The sequence below is a fragment of the Pristiophorus japonicus genome, chromosome 21 (genome assembly GCF_044704955.1).
Source record: "Pristiophorus japonicus isolate sPriJap1 chromosome 21, sPriJap1.hap1, whole genome shotgun sequence".
In the NCBI taxonomy this organism is placed as follows: Eukaryota; Metazoa; Chordata; class Chondrichthyes; family Pristiophoridae; genus Pristiophorus; species Pristiophorus japonicus.
The window spans coordinates 8752985-8771916 of record NC_091997.1 but is presented as its reverse complement, the minus strand read 5'-3'; the positions used below and the strand labels follow the sequence as shown (position 1 = coordinate 8771916).

Below are 18932 nucleotides of genomic sequence, written 5' to 3'. Positions count from 1 at the left end.
TAATTCCTCCACTGAAATAGTGGATGGAGGAATTTCCGATTAACTCGTTCAGTGCTCATGCTTTAGTATCACTCTTGTTATACATCAGTGGATTTCCTCTTGATGCTCTAAATCGGTGGTGGTGTTTGGGCAAGAAGTGCAGTGAACTGATTTTTGTTTAGGTGCAAATCTAGAATTGGTTCATGGAGGCTTTCAATAAGGTGGCATTCAAAGACTTGTCCTGGTACCCATGCAGTGTGGCTGCACAGGACAATGTTTAGATTCAAATGTTGCTCTAAATGGTGCAGATTGCATTCCTAGAATGGAATTTAGTGTGATTTTTAAAATTGCATTAAAGAAATACAGATTTTTGGTGGCAGCATTATTATGCTTGATATATTGGGACTACTTTATTTCTCAGCTTCCTACTTCATTTTGTGATTTTGAGCTGTGAGCTCTAGGAAACTAGACACACCTGTGACCTCTACCCCCTAGAAGGACCAGGGCATGGGAGCACCATCACCTCCAAGTTATACACCATCCTGACTTGGAAATATATTGCTGTTCTGTCATTGTCACTGGGTCAAAATCCTGGAACACTCTCTCCCTAACAGCACAGTGGCAGTACCTTCACCACACGGACTGCAGCGGTTTAATGCGGCAGCTCACTGCCACCTTCTCAAGGGCAATAAGGGATGGGCAATAAATGCTGGCCTTGCCAGCCACATCCCAGAACTAACTTTTTAAGCTGGTATGGGTTTGTCAGGCCAAATGACCACCTGTGCTTTAACCAATCTATAATTTGAAGTCAAAATTACCCCTAATCTGTTTTTGCCTCTCCTCCCCCAAATTAAGTTTGATTTTTGTTTCATTGTGGTGATGTTGAGGGGTGTTAGGGTGACTCCCTACAGGAAGGAACCATCAAAAGAACCAGTTGCAGACGCTGAGGTGGTGTCCTGGGGGTGCATTCCTGCCCTATTGAGCACAAATGGTTTGTGGTCTTGCTAGCTTGCCCTCTCACACTTCATGTGGGGCACAAATGAGATGTGAAGTGTATATACTGTCGGGTGTCTTTGGAAGAGGAAGTGCTTGTTTTTTTTTGTGCTAAAAGCAAATGGAAGGGTGCTCTGATGGTAGCTGGGGTGTCAAACCCAAAGTGCTAAAGGTTAAATAACGAGCAAATAGTTGGCGGCTGTGGTGGTGTTTGAGTATCAGAGGTGTTGGGAGGATCGGCACATTCTTAACACCTAGACATGCAACAGATGTTTAACTTGTCCTTTGACTGTTTTGGAATTTGTTGGGAAGGTGCAGCTCAAAATTTAAATTTGATTAGTCACATTCCGTGTAGGATGCAAACTGCTGCATTGGACTCTGTTAAAGTGCCTTATACTGATGCTACTTTTGCACTTTGCAATCACTGGTTTTAAGTCTGCAGTTGGCTGATTGACAAGTTGGAACAAATACAATTCTGAATAGGGTCAATGAAGGTATTGAGGATAAATTCTACATGCATGTCCCACTAGTTTGAATTCTGTGTACAGGACATTGAGTGTACATAAAGCCACATTATCATGAGTCTCTGTCTTGCTGTGAGTTTCTTGTGGCTATGACTAAAAGTTGAGCTTTCCAGCTTCCTGAGTGACGAGCCCCTTCCCCTCATTAACTTGTTTTTCCAGGAGGATTAAATGATTCTATTTTCTGAATTCATAAAAATCTAGTGTTTGAAGGGTTTCACTGGCATTAGCTTGAACTCTGGTTGTTGGCTAGCCTGGTGCCTGTTTCTAACCAATTACATTTTTTTTAATTTGATTTTCATCATCCTCCTTTATACACTCTCTCTGCTGCTTCATGATTCAATTCTGTTTGTTTCCACTTCTAATTTAACTTTGCCTTGTAAGTACAACAATAACGCCAGTATTGATGGCAATTTTAAGCTGTTCGGCACCATTTTGCTTTAATTTCTCAATGGTTCCCTTTCCTTTCTTTATCTCCCCTTCTCTTTCTTTATCTCCCCTTCCCATTATCTTTCTTTACCCTTTAAAGAAAGGACTGGTCCATCAACCTATATCCACCACTGATTCCACACCTTCTGCAGTCTCAATCTCCTGGGAGAGTTTCTATTTTTTTAATACACACCCTTGGGCCAATTTAGGGAGAACTTTGGGGAAATTCCTCCAACCTCAAGATAATGGAGCAAACTCCAGGAAAGCATAATGACTGATCTCGCCAGTCCCTTTTTTTAATCACACCTGATGCCTACCATTTGCAGGAACTTGACCACTCTCTTTTGAAACCCCACTCTGAAGCATGTAATCACAGACTCGCTGCAGAAAGTACTTGCTAACTCTCTCTGCTTTTGTAACTTGTACTGATCCTCCTTCGTCCTCCCCTACAAATCTTACTTCGATGTTTTGCATCTGCATTTACATAGTGCCTTTGATTTTGAAAAATGCTCCATATGCTATCCAGTGTATAATCCTTCATTTATTTTGAACACCTGTCATACCCCTTTTGAGGTCTATGCTGTTATAAAATAAAAAGCACCAGTTCTCCAACCCTGTCCTGATGGTTAAGGGCCCCTCAAACTTGAGTAAGGAGAGTAGCTCTCCTGTGGGCCTCTTTCCCTGGGCTTGATATTCCCCACCACGTGAGGGCTGGATACACTGTTGTAGATGTGGCTGGATCAGGAATTGTTTCCAGATTGATATTGAATTGTTCCAGCTTTACATCCCATCACATTTTTTTTCATAAAAGCCTTGCGACAAGGACCTAGATGAGACTGGGTTACTGTCACTTCTCCGTGACCTTTAGTGATTCATGAACTGCAGCCACCAGGTCCTTCTCCTGCTTGGCAACCTTGTGCACACAACTATAATCCCCAACATGGGATCCACCCTGGAAGTGTTTGTTCCTCTGCCAATCTTCTCTGTCCACTCACCCTGGGTATCCTCAAACTCTTGATCCTTCATTCTGCAAGCTCTCTGACGCCTTTTATTGCAGGTTGCTCCTAATTTCAGCTGCACAAAAGTGAAAGTTTCCCACAGGAAATTCTGCTGGTGATTGATCAATGCATCTCTGCAGTGCTGGAGGAGGGGGTCGAAATGACTACAATTCTGGTGGGTTACCTATCTGCGACCACAGCGCAAACCTTGTGCACACATGCTAGTGACTGCAGAGTACAGGTGCAACGCCTCTCATCCGGCACCTTCAGGACTGACTCTGCCGGTTTATGGATTTTTCCAGATTTCGGACAAGAATATCTATGGGCTGAAAATTCTGGCCTCGCCGGGTCCATACCAAGTGCGCACGGACCCAGCGAGGCCTCACAAAAGCTGGTTTTCAAGGTGCGATGTGCATGCGCTGAAACAACTTTTCCGATCGGTCAAGATTTCTCCAAAGAGGATCCTCTGCATTTCCAAAGCCGATAACTAGTCCGACTAATTCCAGATTTTATTTTACTGTATATCACATGGGATTTTCTCAAGTTTGATTTTCGGACAGTCGGATTTGAGACGTTGTACCTGTAGGAAGAAGTGCTGATAACTGAGGATAATTCAGTCCTCTCTAGGCACTGCTATTTTGCCCCCTCGTACAGGGAACATAATGTAGAAGAGAGTAGTAAACAATTATGCCAAAATGTGTTCTAAATTTGCTGTATAAAGGAACAGTTGGAAGAACCATTTTTTGTATGTCCCTCCCTTCCAATAATGCTCTGAAACTGAAGTGAATCTAACCCACCTTCTCGACATCTGTCACTTCTGTGGAACACTTTGTCCTTTTTGAACTGCCGGGGAGGACATGTAATGCATCATGTGCTGATGAGGTATGTGTAACTGGTGTCCCTTTGAAGAATAATTGCTGTAAATCTAGAGGTTACCTACAGATTGATTGCAGTTGATCAGGGAAGTTTGTGCCTGTCGACTTCTGAATCCAGGTCTTAATAAAAAATGTCAATCATTTTTTTTTTAGAGCCCTGAATGTGGTGGATGGACACTGGATTTCATGTTTGTTATGCATGCCCTTTGCTCATCTGTATCTCTACTAAATCACCAATGTTCTTGGTGTCTGCAGATGTTTAGTCATTAAACTGTGTAGTGTAGATGTGCTGATATAGTATCTCATTAATGCAGTGTTGACTGGTGCTGTTTGAACTTAATTAGAAATCTTTAATAGTTTTGTTTGTTACACAACAAAGTCAATTCTTTAAACCTTTCTTCAGTTAAAATATCTTGCAAGTGGAATCATTTTATAGATCCATAACATTCTTTTTAATTCTTTACTCTGTTGGCCTTTTGAATTTTAATTGTATGTGTGGCAGTTAAATTGCAAGCAAACTAAACACTGATTTGGCATAAATCATTGAAATGTTTTTGTAATTTTTATGGCTCTACAATTCACCGAGCGTAGTAACTGTGCAGGAAAAAAATACATTTATATAGCGCCTTTCATGACTAGCGGACATCTCAAAGCACTTTACAGCCAATGAAGTACTTTTGGAGTGTAGTCACTGTTGTAATGTGGGAAACACAGCAGCTAATTTGTGCACAGTAAGCTCCCACAAACAGCAATTTGGCATGTCTCTGAAGGTTGGGTTAGAGTGCTACCTTTTGACTTCAGCAGTCCTTGGCAAGAGAAGGAAAACAAACTGAGCAAAAAGGCTCCCACTCCTGATTTGAGCAAAGTCCATGTGTGTGGATCTTTGATAAGGACAGCATTGAGTTTGGTTGAGATGCCATGATAGTTGAAAAGCTAACTGACATTTGCTGTCAAGGCATCCTATGGATAATAGTCGAGGTGATTAGGGATGAGTCCATGCTTCCTTCTCTCTTCCCCCACTTCACCCTTCTTTCCAAAGAAGTTGAGGTTGGCTCACTCTCTCAGCTTTTTCAAGGAGGCTTTGAGGGTGTCTGAAGTGTTTCCTCTGCGCACCTGGGGCTCGCTTGCCGTGTCTGAGCTCAGAGTAGAGTACTTGTTTTGGGAGTCTCTTGTCAGGCATGCGGACGATGTGGTCCGTTCGGCGGAACTGATTGTGTGGTCAATGCTTTGATGCTGGGGATTTTTGTCTGATCCCCATCGACACCAAAGTGGAGGAAAAGCATCCGGGAAGATGCTGAACACTGTCGAGAGCAAGCTGAAGCCAAGCGTCAACAGTGGAAGCAGCATGCAGCAACTGGGAGAGAACCTCCCGTTTCTCCAACCACCGTCTGCCCCACCTGTGACAGACTGTAGGTCCTGTATCGGACTCTTCAGTCACCTAAGGACTCATTTTTAGTTGGAAGCACGTCATCCTCGACTTCAGGGACTGCCTAAGCAGTAAAAGCTTTATGACCTGATCTCATGAAATGAATTTAATACTTAGTGATTGAGATAATGTCTACTTGTGTCCTGTGTTAAAACAAAGTATTGCTAACCATAGAATGTACTGGACTCAGTGTGTCACCAGTTTCCAGCCGCTGTCTTGGGTTGAAGCTGACAGTTCACATCCTGAGTGGAGTTTCTATCCAATATCCCTTCCAACAAAGACTGCCTACTTCCACATCTGTAACATCGCCCATCTCTGCCCCTGCCTCCAGGCTCTCCTATTCCAGTGCACTCTGTCCAGCCTCCCATTCTCCATAAACTTCAGCTCATCCAAAACTCTGCTACCTGTGTCCTAACCAAGTCCGCTCACCCATCACCCCTGTGCTCTACAATTCATTGACTTGAGGTCCCTCACATCCCAATTTAAAATTCTAGTCATGTTCTTGCCCCTCTCCAGCCCTACAACATTCCTGAACTTTGCTCTTGCACAGCATCATTGGTGATGCTCCCTTCAGCTATTTAGGCCCTAAGCTTTGGATATCCCTCCCTAAAGCTCACTACCTCCATCTTGTTCTCATCCAAGACTCTTGATTTGCCTTGGGATATTTTACTAGTTGGGGCCACTATGTAAATACAAGCTGTTACCTCGGACTAAGCTTTGTCACCCCTTCTAATGTCTCCTCCTTTGCCTCTGCTCATTTTTGTCTGGTTACATTTCTGTGAAGCACCTTGGGACATTTTTCTCCATGTCAAAGGCACTACATAAGGTGTAGGCTTTAGTGGTGGTGGTCGTGCTGAATTGGGTCATCTCTGGGCTGAACAAACTGCCTTCTGAAACTCAAATTTCAGCAGGGGAGCTTGTTCTAATAGTTCTAGAGCTGTGCAACAAAGCCCATCTTTTCTGTTCAGGAGCTAAAGCCACTTAGGTTTTTTCCTGATCTTTCAGTTGCCTTTTCTTTGTGTATATATGGTCAGCTAAAGCATCAAAGGAATGGGAAGTGACCGTGAACTAGAAACATAGAAAATGGGTGCAGGAGTAGGCCATTTGGCCCTTTGAGCCTGCACCACCATTCAATGATCAGCCATATTATTCACCTCTGTACCCCTTTCCTGCTTTCTCTCCATACCCCTTGATCCCTTTAGCCATAAGGGCCATATCTAACTCTCTCGAATATATCCAACGAACTGGCATCAACAACTCTCTGCGGTAGAGAATTCCACAGGTTCACAACTGAGTGAAGATGTTTCTCCTCATCTCTGTCCTAAATGGCTTACCCCTTATCTTTAAACTGACCCCTGGTTCTGGACTTCCCCAACATCGGGAACATTGTTCCTGCATCTAACCTGTCCCGTTCTGTCAGAATTTTGTGTTTCTGAGATCCCCCCCTCGTCGTCAAACTCGTGAATACAGGCCCAGTCGATCCAGTCTTGTCAGTCCTGCCATCCCAGGAATCAGTCTGGTGAACCTTTGCTGTACTCCCTCAATAGCAAGAACATCCTTCCTCCGATTAGGAGACCAAAACTGAACACAATATTCCAGGTGAGGCCTCACCAAGGTCCTGTACAGCTGCAGTAAGACGTCTCTGCTCCTATACGCAAATCCCCTAGCTATGAAGGCCAACATGCCATTTGCTGCCTGCTGTACCTGCATGCCAACTTTCAATGACTGATATACCATGACACCCAGGTCTTGTTGCACTGTCCCTTTTCCTCATCTGCCACCATTCAGATAATATTCGGCCTTCATGTTTTTGCCACCAAAATGGATAACTTCACATTTATCCACATTATACTGCATCTGCCATGCATTTGCCCACTCGCCTAACCTGTCCAAGTCACCCTGCAGTCTCTTAGCATCCTCCTCACAGCTTGCACCACCACCCAACTTGGTGTCATCTGCAAACTTGGAGATATTCCTTTATCTAAATCATTGATGTATATTGTAAATATCTGGGGTCCCAGCACAGTCCTGCAGCACCCCACTTGTCACTGCCTGCCATTCTGAAAAGGACCAGTTTATCCCAATTCTCTGCTTCCTGTCTGCCAACCAGTTCTCTATCCACATCAATACATTACCCCCAATACCATGTGCTTTAAGTTTGCACACTAATCTCTTGTGTGGGACCTTGTCAAAAGCCTTTTGAAAGTCCAAATACACCACATCCACTGGTTCTCCCGTATCCACTCTACTGGTTACATCCTCAAAATTCCAGAAGATTTGTCAAGCATGATTTCCCTTTCATAAATCCATGCTGACTTGGACTGATTCTGTCACTGCTTTCCAAATGGGCTGCTATTTCATCCTTAATAATGGATTCTAACATTTTCCCCACTACTGATGTCAGGCTAACTGGTCTATAATTCCCTGTTTCTCTTTTTTTTTAAAAAGTGGTGTTACATTAGCTACCCTCCAGTCCATAGGAACTGATCCAGACTCAATACTGTTGGGAAATGATCACCAATCCATCCACTATTTCTAGGTCCACTTCCTTAAGTACTCTGGGATGCAGACAATCAGGCCCCAGGGATTTATCTGCCTTCAATCCCATCACTTTCCCTAACGCAATTTCCTGCCTAATAAGGATATCCTTCAGTTCCTCCTTCTCTCTAGATCTTCTGACCTAGTATTTCTGGAAGGTTGTTTGTGTTTTCCTTAGTGAACAAAACCAAAGTATTTGTTCAATTGGTCAGCCATTTCTTGTTCCTTATTATAAATTCACCTGATTCTGACTGCAAGGGACCTATATTTGTCTTCCCTAATCTTTCTCTTTGCAAAAGCTTCTGTAGATATGTAGTCAGTTTTTATGTTGCCAGCAAGCTTCTTCTCACTCTATTTTCCCCCTCCTAATTAAACACTTTGCCCTCTGCTGAATTCTAAATTTCTCCCAGTCCTCAGATTTGCTACTTTTTCTGGCCAATTTAAATGCCTCTTCCTTGGATTTAACACTCCCTAATTTCCCTTGTTAGCCATGGTTGAGCCACCTTGTTGTTTTTACTCCAGACCGGGATGTACAATTGTTGAAGTTCATCCATGTGATCTTTAAATGTCTGCCAATCCAGTGCAGTGGGCTTCAGCTACCCCTATTACTCAACAAGAGAACTGTGTGGAGAGAATACAAAAATCCAAGCTGTCTAGCTGTTGAACATGGGACTCTCAAACCACATATCCCCCTCCGGCCTGGACTTGCTTACCCCCATTTGTAGGTCTCCCAAGCTCTCTCGCAGCCCTAAAGGAACCCCTGCAAACCAGAAGATTGCTGCACCACTGAGTAACCTGGCACGATCATGTACATTGGTGATTTGAGATTTCATTGCCTAAAAATCTAAATTTTGCTTTGCTGAAATGTCGCCTACTCCCATAATAGTGCCACTAAATTATGCCCCACTGTCTTTTTATTTAAAAAAAAACACATGCACACTTCTTGCAATAAAATTTTACAACAGATAAGAAAGCCTTTTGGCTCATTTTACCTTTGCTGTATTTTCAAGTTATCCACTTGGTCTCGGTCATGTGCCCCTTCCTGTCTTTCTCTTCTTCCCACCCCCCCCCCCTCAAAAAATTCTGTTTATACAGGGTAGTAGCATATTTATTGTGTAATGACCATGTTATAATAGAAACTAGTATTCTGCCTTGTTTATTTTTAGTGATGGTCTTTATGTAACCTAGTTACTCATTTACCAGTAGAAAGTTTTTCCCTATTTATCTTGTCCAAACTCCTCCATTTTTAAACCTCCCCATGACATTTTTCTGTCCTAGTGAAATGAATGCTAGTTTACCTCATCTCTCCCCTCTCCCCCTCTTTTTTTTCTCCCCCCCCCCCCCCCCCCTTAAATGCATCTATATTATTTGCTTCAATCACTCCCTGTGGTAGCGAGTTCCACATTCTCACCACTCTGTAAAGTTTCTTCTGAATTCCCTATTTGGATTTCTTGGTGACTCTCTTCTATTGATGGCTTATATTTTATATTGATGGTCTCTCATTGCAGTCTTCCCCTACAAGTGGAAATATTCTGTATCCACCCAAAACTTTCATAAATTTAAAGACTTCTATTAGGTCACCCCTCACTGCCTTTTCAAGAGAAGAGACCCAGCCTGTTCATCCTTTTCTGATGCGTATGTTCTCACATTTCTGGCATCATCCTTGTAAATTTTCTCTACCCCCTCTCCAACCAGTACCTCCCCATCTCCTTTTTATAATATGGTGACCAGAACTGTACGCAGATTCCGTTGTACTTCTGGTAATATTGGATAGGGAGCATGACTATCCTCCGAATCAGTGCTATTGAGGCTACCTTTTGCAGCTCAGTACTTGGCTTTTCACTTACACATGGCATCAAACCCAAGTTTTTCAGGATTCTTAGATTTATGAGCACGTCATAAACAGAAACAGACTTTTTGAGAGTCAGTCATCTTTTCCTGTACTGCCAAGATTTCAAATTGAATAACCAGGGAGTGGAGCAGTGTCTGTGCTTGGAAACATGTGCACAGAACACTTTCTCCTTGCGATCGATGTATGTGAATTCAGATTGGTATTTGAAATCTAGTCTTGCCCTCTATTCTGTAGCTACCTGTCTGCCTGGTATATCCTAAATCACTACCGTATTAAATATTTGACCCCCTACAGAACAAACTGTAGTGGGTGAAACCCAATTGTAAATCTGAAAGTCCAAGACAGTCACTCCATTCCTGAATTCCACCTTTTTTGTTGGGTATTGTGGTCAGTAAAGGCCAAACTTGGCTTCTGCAACATTCTGTTTTGTATAGGGCGCCATCCTGTGGTGACTCTGCAATTACTGGTTAAAGAATCTGCTCCAAGACTTCTCAGATAGGGCTTGTACTTCTCGAGTGTCACAGGAACACAATTTTTTCAGACCTGGCAAAGGTGCTATTGCTCTATCCGTAGCCTGTTGGGAATTCCTGTGTACTGTGACTCACCTAGGAAATTTTGATTTTAACTATAGTCTTTTACTTCGTAACTTAAAAATACTCGCTGTGCATGTTCAGAATGTTATTGGAGGATTTTTGGACTAATGCAACTAAAATGTGCACTTGTTAGATCCAGTCTGTTCTTTTCATGTGTTAATAGTTGAATGTCATTTATATCAACAGTCTGCAGTTTAACTAGTGTTGATATTAAAACACACATTGTCATGTATACCCAGTGTGATTACAATACCGTTTGCATTGATGAGTTTGTGTAATCTTTTGGGTCGGAGGTCATTGTGTGTTGCTCCAGCTTCACACTAGTACAATTGCAACTGATACTAAGCCATGTAAAATTGCACAAGTGAGCGATTGGGAACTTTTTGCTTTAAATCGCCAGACTGAAGCAAATGGAGGGAGGAAAAAGTGTTGGATATTCCTCAAATGTATCCAATTAAATGGTTCAGCCGGTCGTTCTATTTAATTTGGAACAATTGGAATGTCACATGTGGTCTGGGGAGGGTCAGTCTAGTATTTCACTGTCATCACTACACTGATGACTTCATTGAACTATAGGCTTTGATTTGATCATTTAAAACCGTCCCTTCCTCCCCAAGTTGGGATTTTTAAGTTCCCATTACATGGCTGCCTTGAACTGGGAGGGTGGATTGGTAAAGACTATCTCCCCGGCCCCCTCCCTCAAGTGTTCTGCCCAACTGAGTGATTAAAATTGCTCCAACTGTGAAGGGTTTATTCAAGTGCGAAGCAATTTGACCATCTGCTTAGTGAATCAACTCTAATTGTTACTTGGCAACACTTTTTTTAACTGCTTGGCAGATTTTCTAGTGGACCAAATTTTTAGCACTTCAATGAGATTTTTCTTGGTTTTAAAATGTTCCTCTGTGGAGAGGATTCTTTCCTACTAAATATTTAAATTGACAGTGTGCCTGTTCGACTTTTTTTGGTTTGGCTTTTTAAACCGCAATGAATTGTTTGGTTTAAGAACATAAATAGGAGCAGGCCATTCGGCCCCTCGAGCCTGCTCTGCCATTCAATAAGATCATGGCTGATCTGATCATGTACTCTGCTCCACTTCCCTGTCCGCTCCCCATAACCCTTTACTCCTTTTATCGCTCAAAATGTTGCCTTTTTAAAGAAAAAAATTGAACAAAAGCATGCAGAATATTCATCTCAAAATGGATCTTTTATTGTTTTCTCAATTTGTGTTTGACACTGCCGATTTTCTTAAAGGTATGAATTTCCTTTCCTCCGGCAGATTGGAGATGCCATGAAGCAAATGCAGGAGCGCAAGAATATTGGGAAAGTCATTCTGGTCCCTGAAGTAAAGAAGACTGAAAATACTGAGCAGGCTGAAAATTAGAGTCCGACTGTTTCCAATAGAAGGCAGGGAATAACGTTGTGAATTAGCTAAAAGTGCTAACCTTTTATGACCTGAAGATGGACTGATGACAAGCTTGAAGCAGGGACTGACTATTCTGGTAATCAGATGTATTGAGAGGTAGTTTGCTCTTTGCAAAATACCATCCTAATGGCCTTTTTCATACAACTTTTATCCTTCAAGCTTGCTTTTTCCCCCCCCCCCCCCTTTCTAACCCCCCCACCACCAAAAAAAAACCCATCATAAAACCTTGTTAAAAGCATCTCCTAAAATTGAGTCGTGCTGCCTTGGCACTTTGTCCAATAATTTGAGACAAGGACTACTGTGAATAGTCCTTCTGGCCTTGCATGTAGATCAAAGATCCAGCAAGATGGAACTGATTCGTGCTGCTTAATGGCATCCTGCAGCCAGGGGCACAGGTTTGACCACTTGCTGTGGACAGCAGGAGTGGAGCAATTGTAAAATGCTTTGAAACTACTTTTAATCAATGGGCTTGCTCTGTACAGCTACACTGGAGATGTCCGACTTCCAGAAACTGCTGCATGTGTAATCTGTGTGCTGAACATCCCCCTCCCACCCTTCTTTGGAATCTGTATCAATTATTTCTTTTCATCCATTCTCCCCCTCCCCCTGCAAAAAAAAAAAACTGCTGTCTCCTGAAGATCCCATCCATCCATGTATACAACCTAAAGGGTTAGTACTAACTGATTCACCAGTACAGAGATGGTTGATCAGTTTGAACCCATGGAGGTGTTAATTGTACAGGGGGGGTTGGGGTTTAAGGACTCCATTTAATTAAAAACAAATGCAAGGCTGTAATTGATCACACATGAAGCTGTTTATCAGGGTTGTAACTGGGGCTGTGCACAGATCCAGGCAATTGACTTGGCTCCACCAAGCTCTGGAACAGATGAATAGTAAACGGTCACTTTAAAACCCAGCTAAGTGGCAATTCGTTTTCTTCATGTACTGAAAGCATCACAGGGAAATAGTAACCAGTAATAATTTCTTCACTGGAGTCGGATCTTACTGTGTGTTGAATGATAGTGACTGGGACTGGAAGCAGTTTGAGCCTTTAGGTATGTCCATTCTAATTTACAGTAATGTTCCATTTTCTTCCAGTCTACTAGAGCTTTAAAAAGTCACCAAGTTGTGCACCGATTGGCATGGTGATCAAATCCTGGAGTAGCTGCATGTCCCCAGCTATAACCTTGTCAAAGGCGATTGATTTCTGTGCTGTTTGGTCATTAATTCCAGGTTAGACCAGTCACCTTTTTGCTTAATTAGTACAAATTATTTTTGCCCAGTGCTACGCTCATCCTTTGTCCCTGTCATACAAATGGGCTGCACTGCTTAGAGCTGCTGTGTTCAAATACATGCAGATCTAATGGCACTTGCCACATTTCCTTGCTCCTGTGTTGCATGGCTTGTTCCTGTTTAAAGCTGCTTCCTGGCTGACAAAAGGATTTACGTGTCTTTTTTTTTTTAGAAGCCTGTAATTTTAGTGAGGCTACAAGGTGCACTGGCAAATGGGGGAGGGGAAGTACCTAATGTACTAAACTAGATTCATATTTAGAATGGGAACTCTGCTGACCAAATCTTGGACTGTTGCCTCCAAATGTTTAGGATCGATCCTGGAATAATACTGCATCCATATGTATGCATTTTACACTGAAGGAAATAAAAATCAACCATTAAGCTAAATCCAAATCTGGATGGTATGTCTGCTATACATACCCAGGACTGACCTTTTTTTTTAAAAGCATGATAAAAATGTGACCAGGCAATTGGTGTTTTTTATTTACTGAGCCACTAAGACCAATACGAGTTACTCCGTAAAACTCCTTTTTTGCTCTGTTTACATTACAAAAGAGCTTTAAGTGTGATTCTATGGGGCTGGAAGCTGGACCTCCTTTCTAAAGCACACTCTACCCATATTTGTGCACCAGAACTATAGGCGGAGTAGGTGGCTGCAGTGTGGATTTAGCAGTGGCACAAGCACGATTGCCTCCTGTGCTGAAGTAATTATTCTATAAACCAAGGACACGTTCCTGCTTTACTTTTGGGTTAATGCCTAGATAGCATCTGGACTTTTTACACTCCATCTCCTGTATCTGAGGCTGGAGGCTAAATATCCCTTGGATTTGTCAGTAGGGTTTAACTCCAATGCACAGGAGGCTCTGTGCTTATTTGGCATTTTATGGTGCCTAAAAGCACCAAGTATTCTTAACTAAAATATTGAGTTTCATATTAGTTTATAGTGTCATGTATGCCAGTGGTAATGATATAAACTAATAACCTCTGCCTATCAAACCTTCAATTGCCAGACAAACCACAGCCAGATAAAGCCAGAATATAAAATCCAGTGCCTTGTGAAGGAGTCTTTTTTAACTAGTTTTATTCCATTCTCGCACTGGATAATTCTGCAGAAAAATGTGTTGTCCAGATTCAGGATGAAATGCATTTTTCAGTAGCTAGTGAAAAGTATGTAATATTTTCAGTCAGTATTAAAACTCTGTACAGAATAATGTCCCATCTAATGAAGTTTCTGTTTAGTTCTACCTAACTTTAAAGGAGCCCATAATTTGGAGCCACTTTGCTTTGAGATTCAATGGACAACAACTGCTTTGGGCAGTGAGGGTCTGCCCCTGGTGTTTTGCCTCAAATGTATTTGTTTTTCCTAGATCCACAACTTTCTGCAAAGAATGGAGACTAATTTCTTGTGTCTCCAACTTGCTTGATGACTAGGATGTGTAGATGCATTTGGATGGGTTTATTTTCAAAATGGCTAAATCTAGAGAATTGGGATGAGCATATGAGCTTTCCTAAAATTAGTAGTTTACATTGAGTTTCTTTTGGATTTGAAATTTTATTTAATGAGTTGATCAGAACCTTACCCTTGCTAATGCACTGTCCCAAACCACTCACTGTTTGCAATAATTTTACTTAATTTACAGCAGTCTTCAACGTGTGCTAAGCAATGGGAAGAAGCATCTTTCGGCATGGGATTGTTTGGTAGATTGGCCCATCTGAGCTATCCATTAGACAAACGCCATGTCCTCTGATATACTTTCTGTACATTATAATGTGGTCTGCAGCAACATGATGAACAAGCTCTTGCCCTAACAGTTCAGAATGGCTTTCATATATTTTCAAAATGACTTTGATAAATGTCATCTTTTAATTGTCCTACACCTGCAGCACCATGGGCCAAATTGTAAAATGATCTGTGACCAACCGGTTTGTGGACTCTCGAGTGCAGGATGAGTTTGTTTCTGTTTGGTGCTGGGAGAAGAGACAATATTGTGAATCAAGAGGTGACTGTATAAGAAATAAGTTGAGTCCCTCATCAAAAATGCCCACTGCCCCACCAGTGTCTACCGCCCAATCACTGATATTTGGCACAGTCCTTTTTGGATGCAAAGCTTCATTGATGGGATAATCTCTCACGCTGTACTCTCTCTCGCATGCGGCCTTAATATCCTAGCCCCTTTCATGTGCTAAACTAATGGAAAGGTGGTATTTTTAACAAAGTTTGTTTCTTGGGAAATTGGGGGGGGGGGGGGAAATTTGGCATAGTCCCTGATGTGCTGAGATAAAAGTTCTCCTTTTTAAAACATGATGTGATGTAAAAGGAGAATTATCTTTACCAAAAAAACATCTACAACTGTGCAGAAATAACTGGGGACCAATGAACAGATGGAATCATTGCATATTACCCAAGTGGACAGATGAGCTGTGTGCCATGTGTATAAATACCAAGTCTGGCCCATGTGTCTTGCCAGAGAGGGAGCATTTTTGCTTTAATTTGTGGCCCTGTGGACTACCTAGGCAATTTGGGAACTACCCAGGTTATTTCACTAGTAACGCATCACTTGTGGCTTTACCAGTCCATTGGGCGCTCTCTCTGCTGATCTGACTGCTTATTTCACTAACCGTTTGTTTTATATAACTCTTCCATTACTGACTTCATTCAAATTTCCAACATAATTCCTCCATCCCATTTACTGCTTTTGTGAGGAGGCTGGGTGGGGACCAAACCACTCTGGCACTGCACTGAGTCAGATGCAATCCATATGATTTTTGCCTGGATAGCTTCCTTCAGGGTCCAGCCAGTAGTTGATCCTACAGCCAGAAGGGTACTAAGTTAGTGCCAGGTCTGCTGAATTAACTCGCCTAGGCAAGTGATGCAATTGGCCTCTGTACTCCTAGGCTACAAAGGGCCTGGAGGCCCAAGGTTCCTGCCAAAGTGCAGCGACCCCAGCTGGAAAGGCATTAGGCTGTGAAGCCTCCTGCAGTCAAATAGTTCCCCCCCCCCACCTGTTTCCTGTTCTTCTCTTGCCCCCCCACCCCTCATTCAAAAAAAAAAGTTACCACATGGATTATGGACAGGATCGGAGAAACGCGAAACATTGGCATTCACTCATCTATCCACTGAGGTAGTTAGAGACATCAAATACACACTGCCTTATTCAAAGCTGAGCCTGAGCAACAAAGCTCAATTGTCTTATCTTCTAACTTACAAAAAATGTGCCAATTATGACTTAAGAAAACCAGTGGACCAATTGGTTCTGAATGTCATTTCGGAAGAAATGATGTAATTTAACAGGTATCCAGTTCTCTGTGGTTGAGCTTGCTGTCAAAGGAAGGGATTATTTATGATCCAAATAAAACTTTGTCCATTGTCAGGAATTAAAAGGACCAAGTCGGCCTTCATGTGGCTTATTATGTAAACCTGCTATCTTTGATTTACAGTTGCAAATCCCCTTTATGATTAGTGTTCACATGCACATTCTGGCTGCTCGGGCTGTTCAAATGATTTGTTCCAATACTATCTAAATTGTAAAGGCACTTCAACTTTAAAGTAACGGCGTTTGATTGCTGTATCTGCTAATCTGAAGTGTCTGCGCACGCTTCTATTCTGGAGTAGGGAGTCGTGTGCTGATTGAAGTATAAGGTAAGCATATTGTCTTGATAAAATGATTAGGATATTGATTGCTAGGCTTGCATTTGATATCCATGCATCAACTAGCTGTCTATCCTCAAGTTGTTCTTGTGCAAGCTATTTTGTTGCAACATAGACCAACTTTTCCAAAGACATGGTGGCTATGGCAACTGTTTGGAGACTGTTTCAGCAAAAACAATCTTAAAACCCACTTGAATTAGTTCAGTCCTTGTTTTTTGTGTATGATCAAGTACAAATTGAGGAGCAACATCTGGCCATAATCTTGGCCTTCAATTTATGACCACCAACCCTAAAGTCAAAAGCATTTGCTGGATCCAGAGGCGCATAATCTCCTGGGTTGGTCAGAAGCACCTAGGATACAGATGAAAACCCTTTTTTTTTATTGGAAGAACTAAGTTGGCAATGGCTTGAGATGGATGCTGTAACTTGTGTTCCCATTACATATGGCAATTGTGGAGACCCACAAAGCCTGGAATAACATTGCCCGTACTGTGGACTGGAGCAGCTCGATTGGCATTTGATAACCAGAAAGGGTATCTTTTACACTAACTGTAGCTAAAGTTGTAGTATGAATGCAGCCTGAATCTGGAGCTGTGGCCCAACTTGATGCTGAAGTGAGGCTTAGAAGGAGTCTGACTCTATTTACATCACACCAGTTTACTTTTACTGTCTGTACAAAGCAGCAACTGATGTAAATGCACCACGTGTGCACATACACACACACACGCAACTATGCAAATCAGTGCCAACAGGCAGCAGAGCAAATGCTTTGCCAAAAGTAATTGAGTGCAATGGCAGCTCCTCTCCCAGACTACCGTCTCAAGCTACAGACCTAACGCCTCTCGGGTTCATTGCTGGTCACTTAGCATAGTTCATATTTGGCCTCAAGTGTGTATAGTGGTTTGTGGAGTAGTATTTCAGAAGGGGCTTGACTGACTCTGCTTAATTCATGATTGGGTGGAGCTGTAAGACATGTTTGGTTGATGTGTGGCAGCTAGCAGGATTTTGTGGGAAGGGAAGTGTTTATTGGAGGGGGGCTCTCTTGTGGCCATCCATGGGTGACAACTGGTGTGGAGGTGTCTGGCTCTCCAGGCTGAGAAACCCTGCCCAGACAGTCTGCTTTTTGAATTACAAAATGTTGGCCATTTGTTGACTTCAATGCTAGCTGTGATTTGTGGGTTTGCTATAGTATATTATGCAAAGTGTCAACACCATTTTAACACGCAGCAGTAAGGGCTCGAGGAACTGAAATGAATCTGCTCTTGATCAAAACAAATGTGCACTAGCAGGATTCCTCGGTGTGCATTTGTACAGCAGTTACATTTGTGGGCTGCTGGAGTAGGTTTTTAAAAATTAATTCTCAGGATGTCGGCTGGCAAGACTAGCACTTATTGACGATCCTTTGCCCTGATTTTGACTTGTTGGGCAACTCTGAGGGCAGTTTGGAATCTACTACATGTGGTGTAGGACAGGAGGCATATATCGGCCAGACCAGGTAACAGAACATTTCCCTCTAAAGGACAGGAGTGAACTAATTCCCGTGAAGGCGTCCTGCCAAACCTGATGTGGAGCTCTTCTGATGCAGAGGGAAACCATGTTAGCATGACTCCAGCTAGTCTTTAGTTGAGGAAAATTGAAACACTCTATACCATTGCCAGGCTAGTACTAATGTTGGGTCTGACGGCACCTCGTGTTCTGTTCCCCCAATATTGCAGTTGGCACCTATGCATGCAGACTTAATGGGAGTTGTTTGTCTTGTTTTCTTCATTCCTCCCACGCAAATGGGATCCTGCAATGTTTTTCAGCATATCGAATGGCTTCAAAACATGGCTTTAACGTTCCTTTTTTTAAAAAAAAAATGGTAAATCAGACATCCAGCAATGATATTGTGGCTTCAACTAGAGTTCTAGGACTGTATTCTTGCTGCCTTCCTTATACAGGTTTACCAAGGATGGCTGTCTCTCTGCAATTCAGCACTCCTGGTCCTGAGTGGCTAGTTGGTAACACAGCTGAAGATGGGGCATTTGTTTTGCTCCAAGCTTTAGAACAACTTCTGTGGGGATGACATTGCTTCTGTCTGGGAACCCAATATAATCCCCTTCCTGTTTAGTGTAATATGGAGGGGGAGTTTTTTTTTATTTGGGTGGGGGGAGGGAGGAGGAAAGAAGAAATCGGTCAAGAAGTCCTGATGAATCAAGATAGCAAAATGTTATTGCCTAACAACCTGTGGTATACTGTACACTGGAATGGAACTTTTTTTTTAAAAAAGTCCAAATTAAGAGTTTTCTAACTAGTTTCTCTAAATTTATAAACTGCACTTCCAGAAGAACAGTGGAGCTAGCTTCTGCCAAATGTTGAACACA

The 18932-nt window shown here is 42.3% G+C and overlaps 1 protein-coding gene across 1 annotated transcript in view; it reads left to right on the top strand.

The window, feature by feature from the left end:
- vat1 (vesicle amine transport 1) overlaps window positions 1–16304 on the top strand; it is a 51031-nt gene extending 34727 nt beyond the window's left edge. Inside the window, exon 7 of the mRNA XM_070864366.1 lies at window positions 11481–16304. Coding sequence (XP_070720467.1) covers window positions 11481–11585 — 105 coding nt within the window. The 3' untranslated portion in view covers window positions 11586–16304. The remainder of the gene's footprint in view (window positions 1–11480) is intronic.
- Window positions 16305–18932: the final 2628 nt, after the last annotated feature.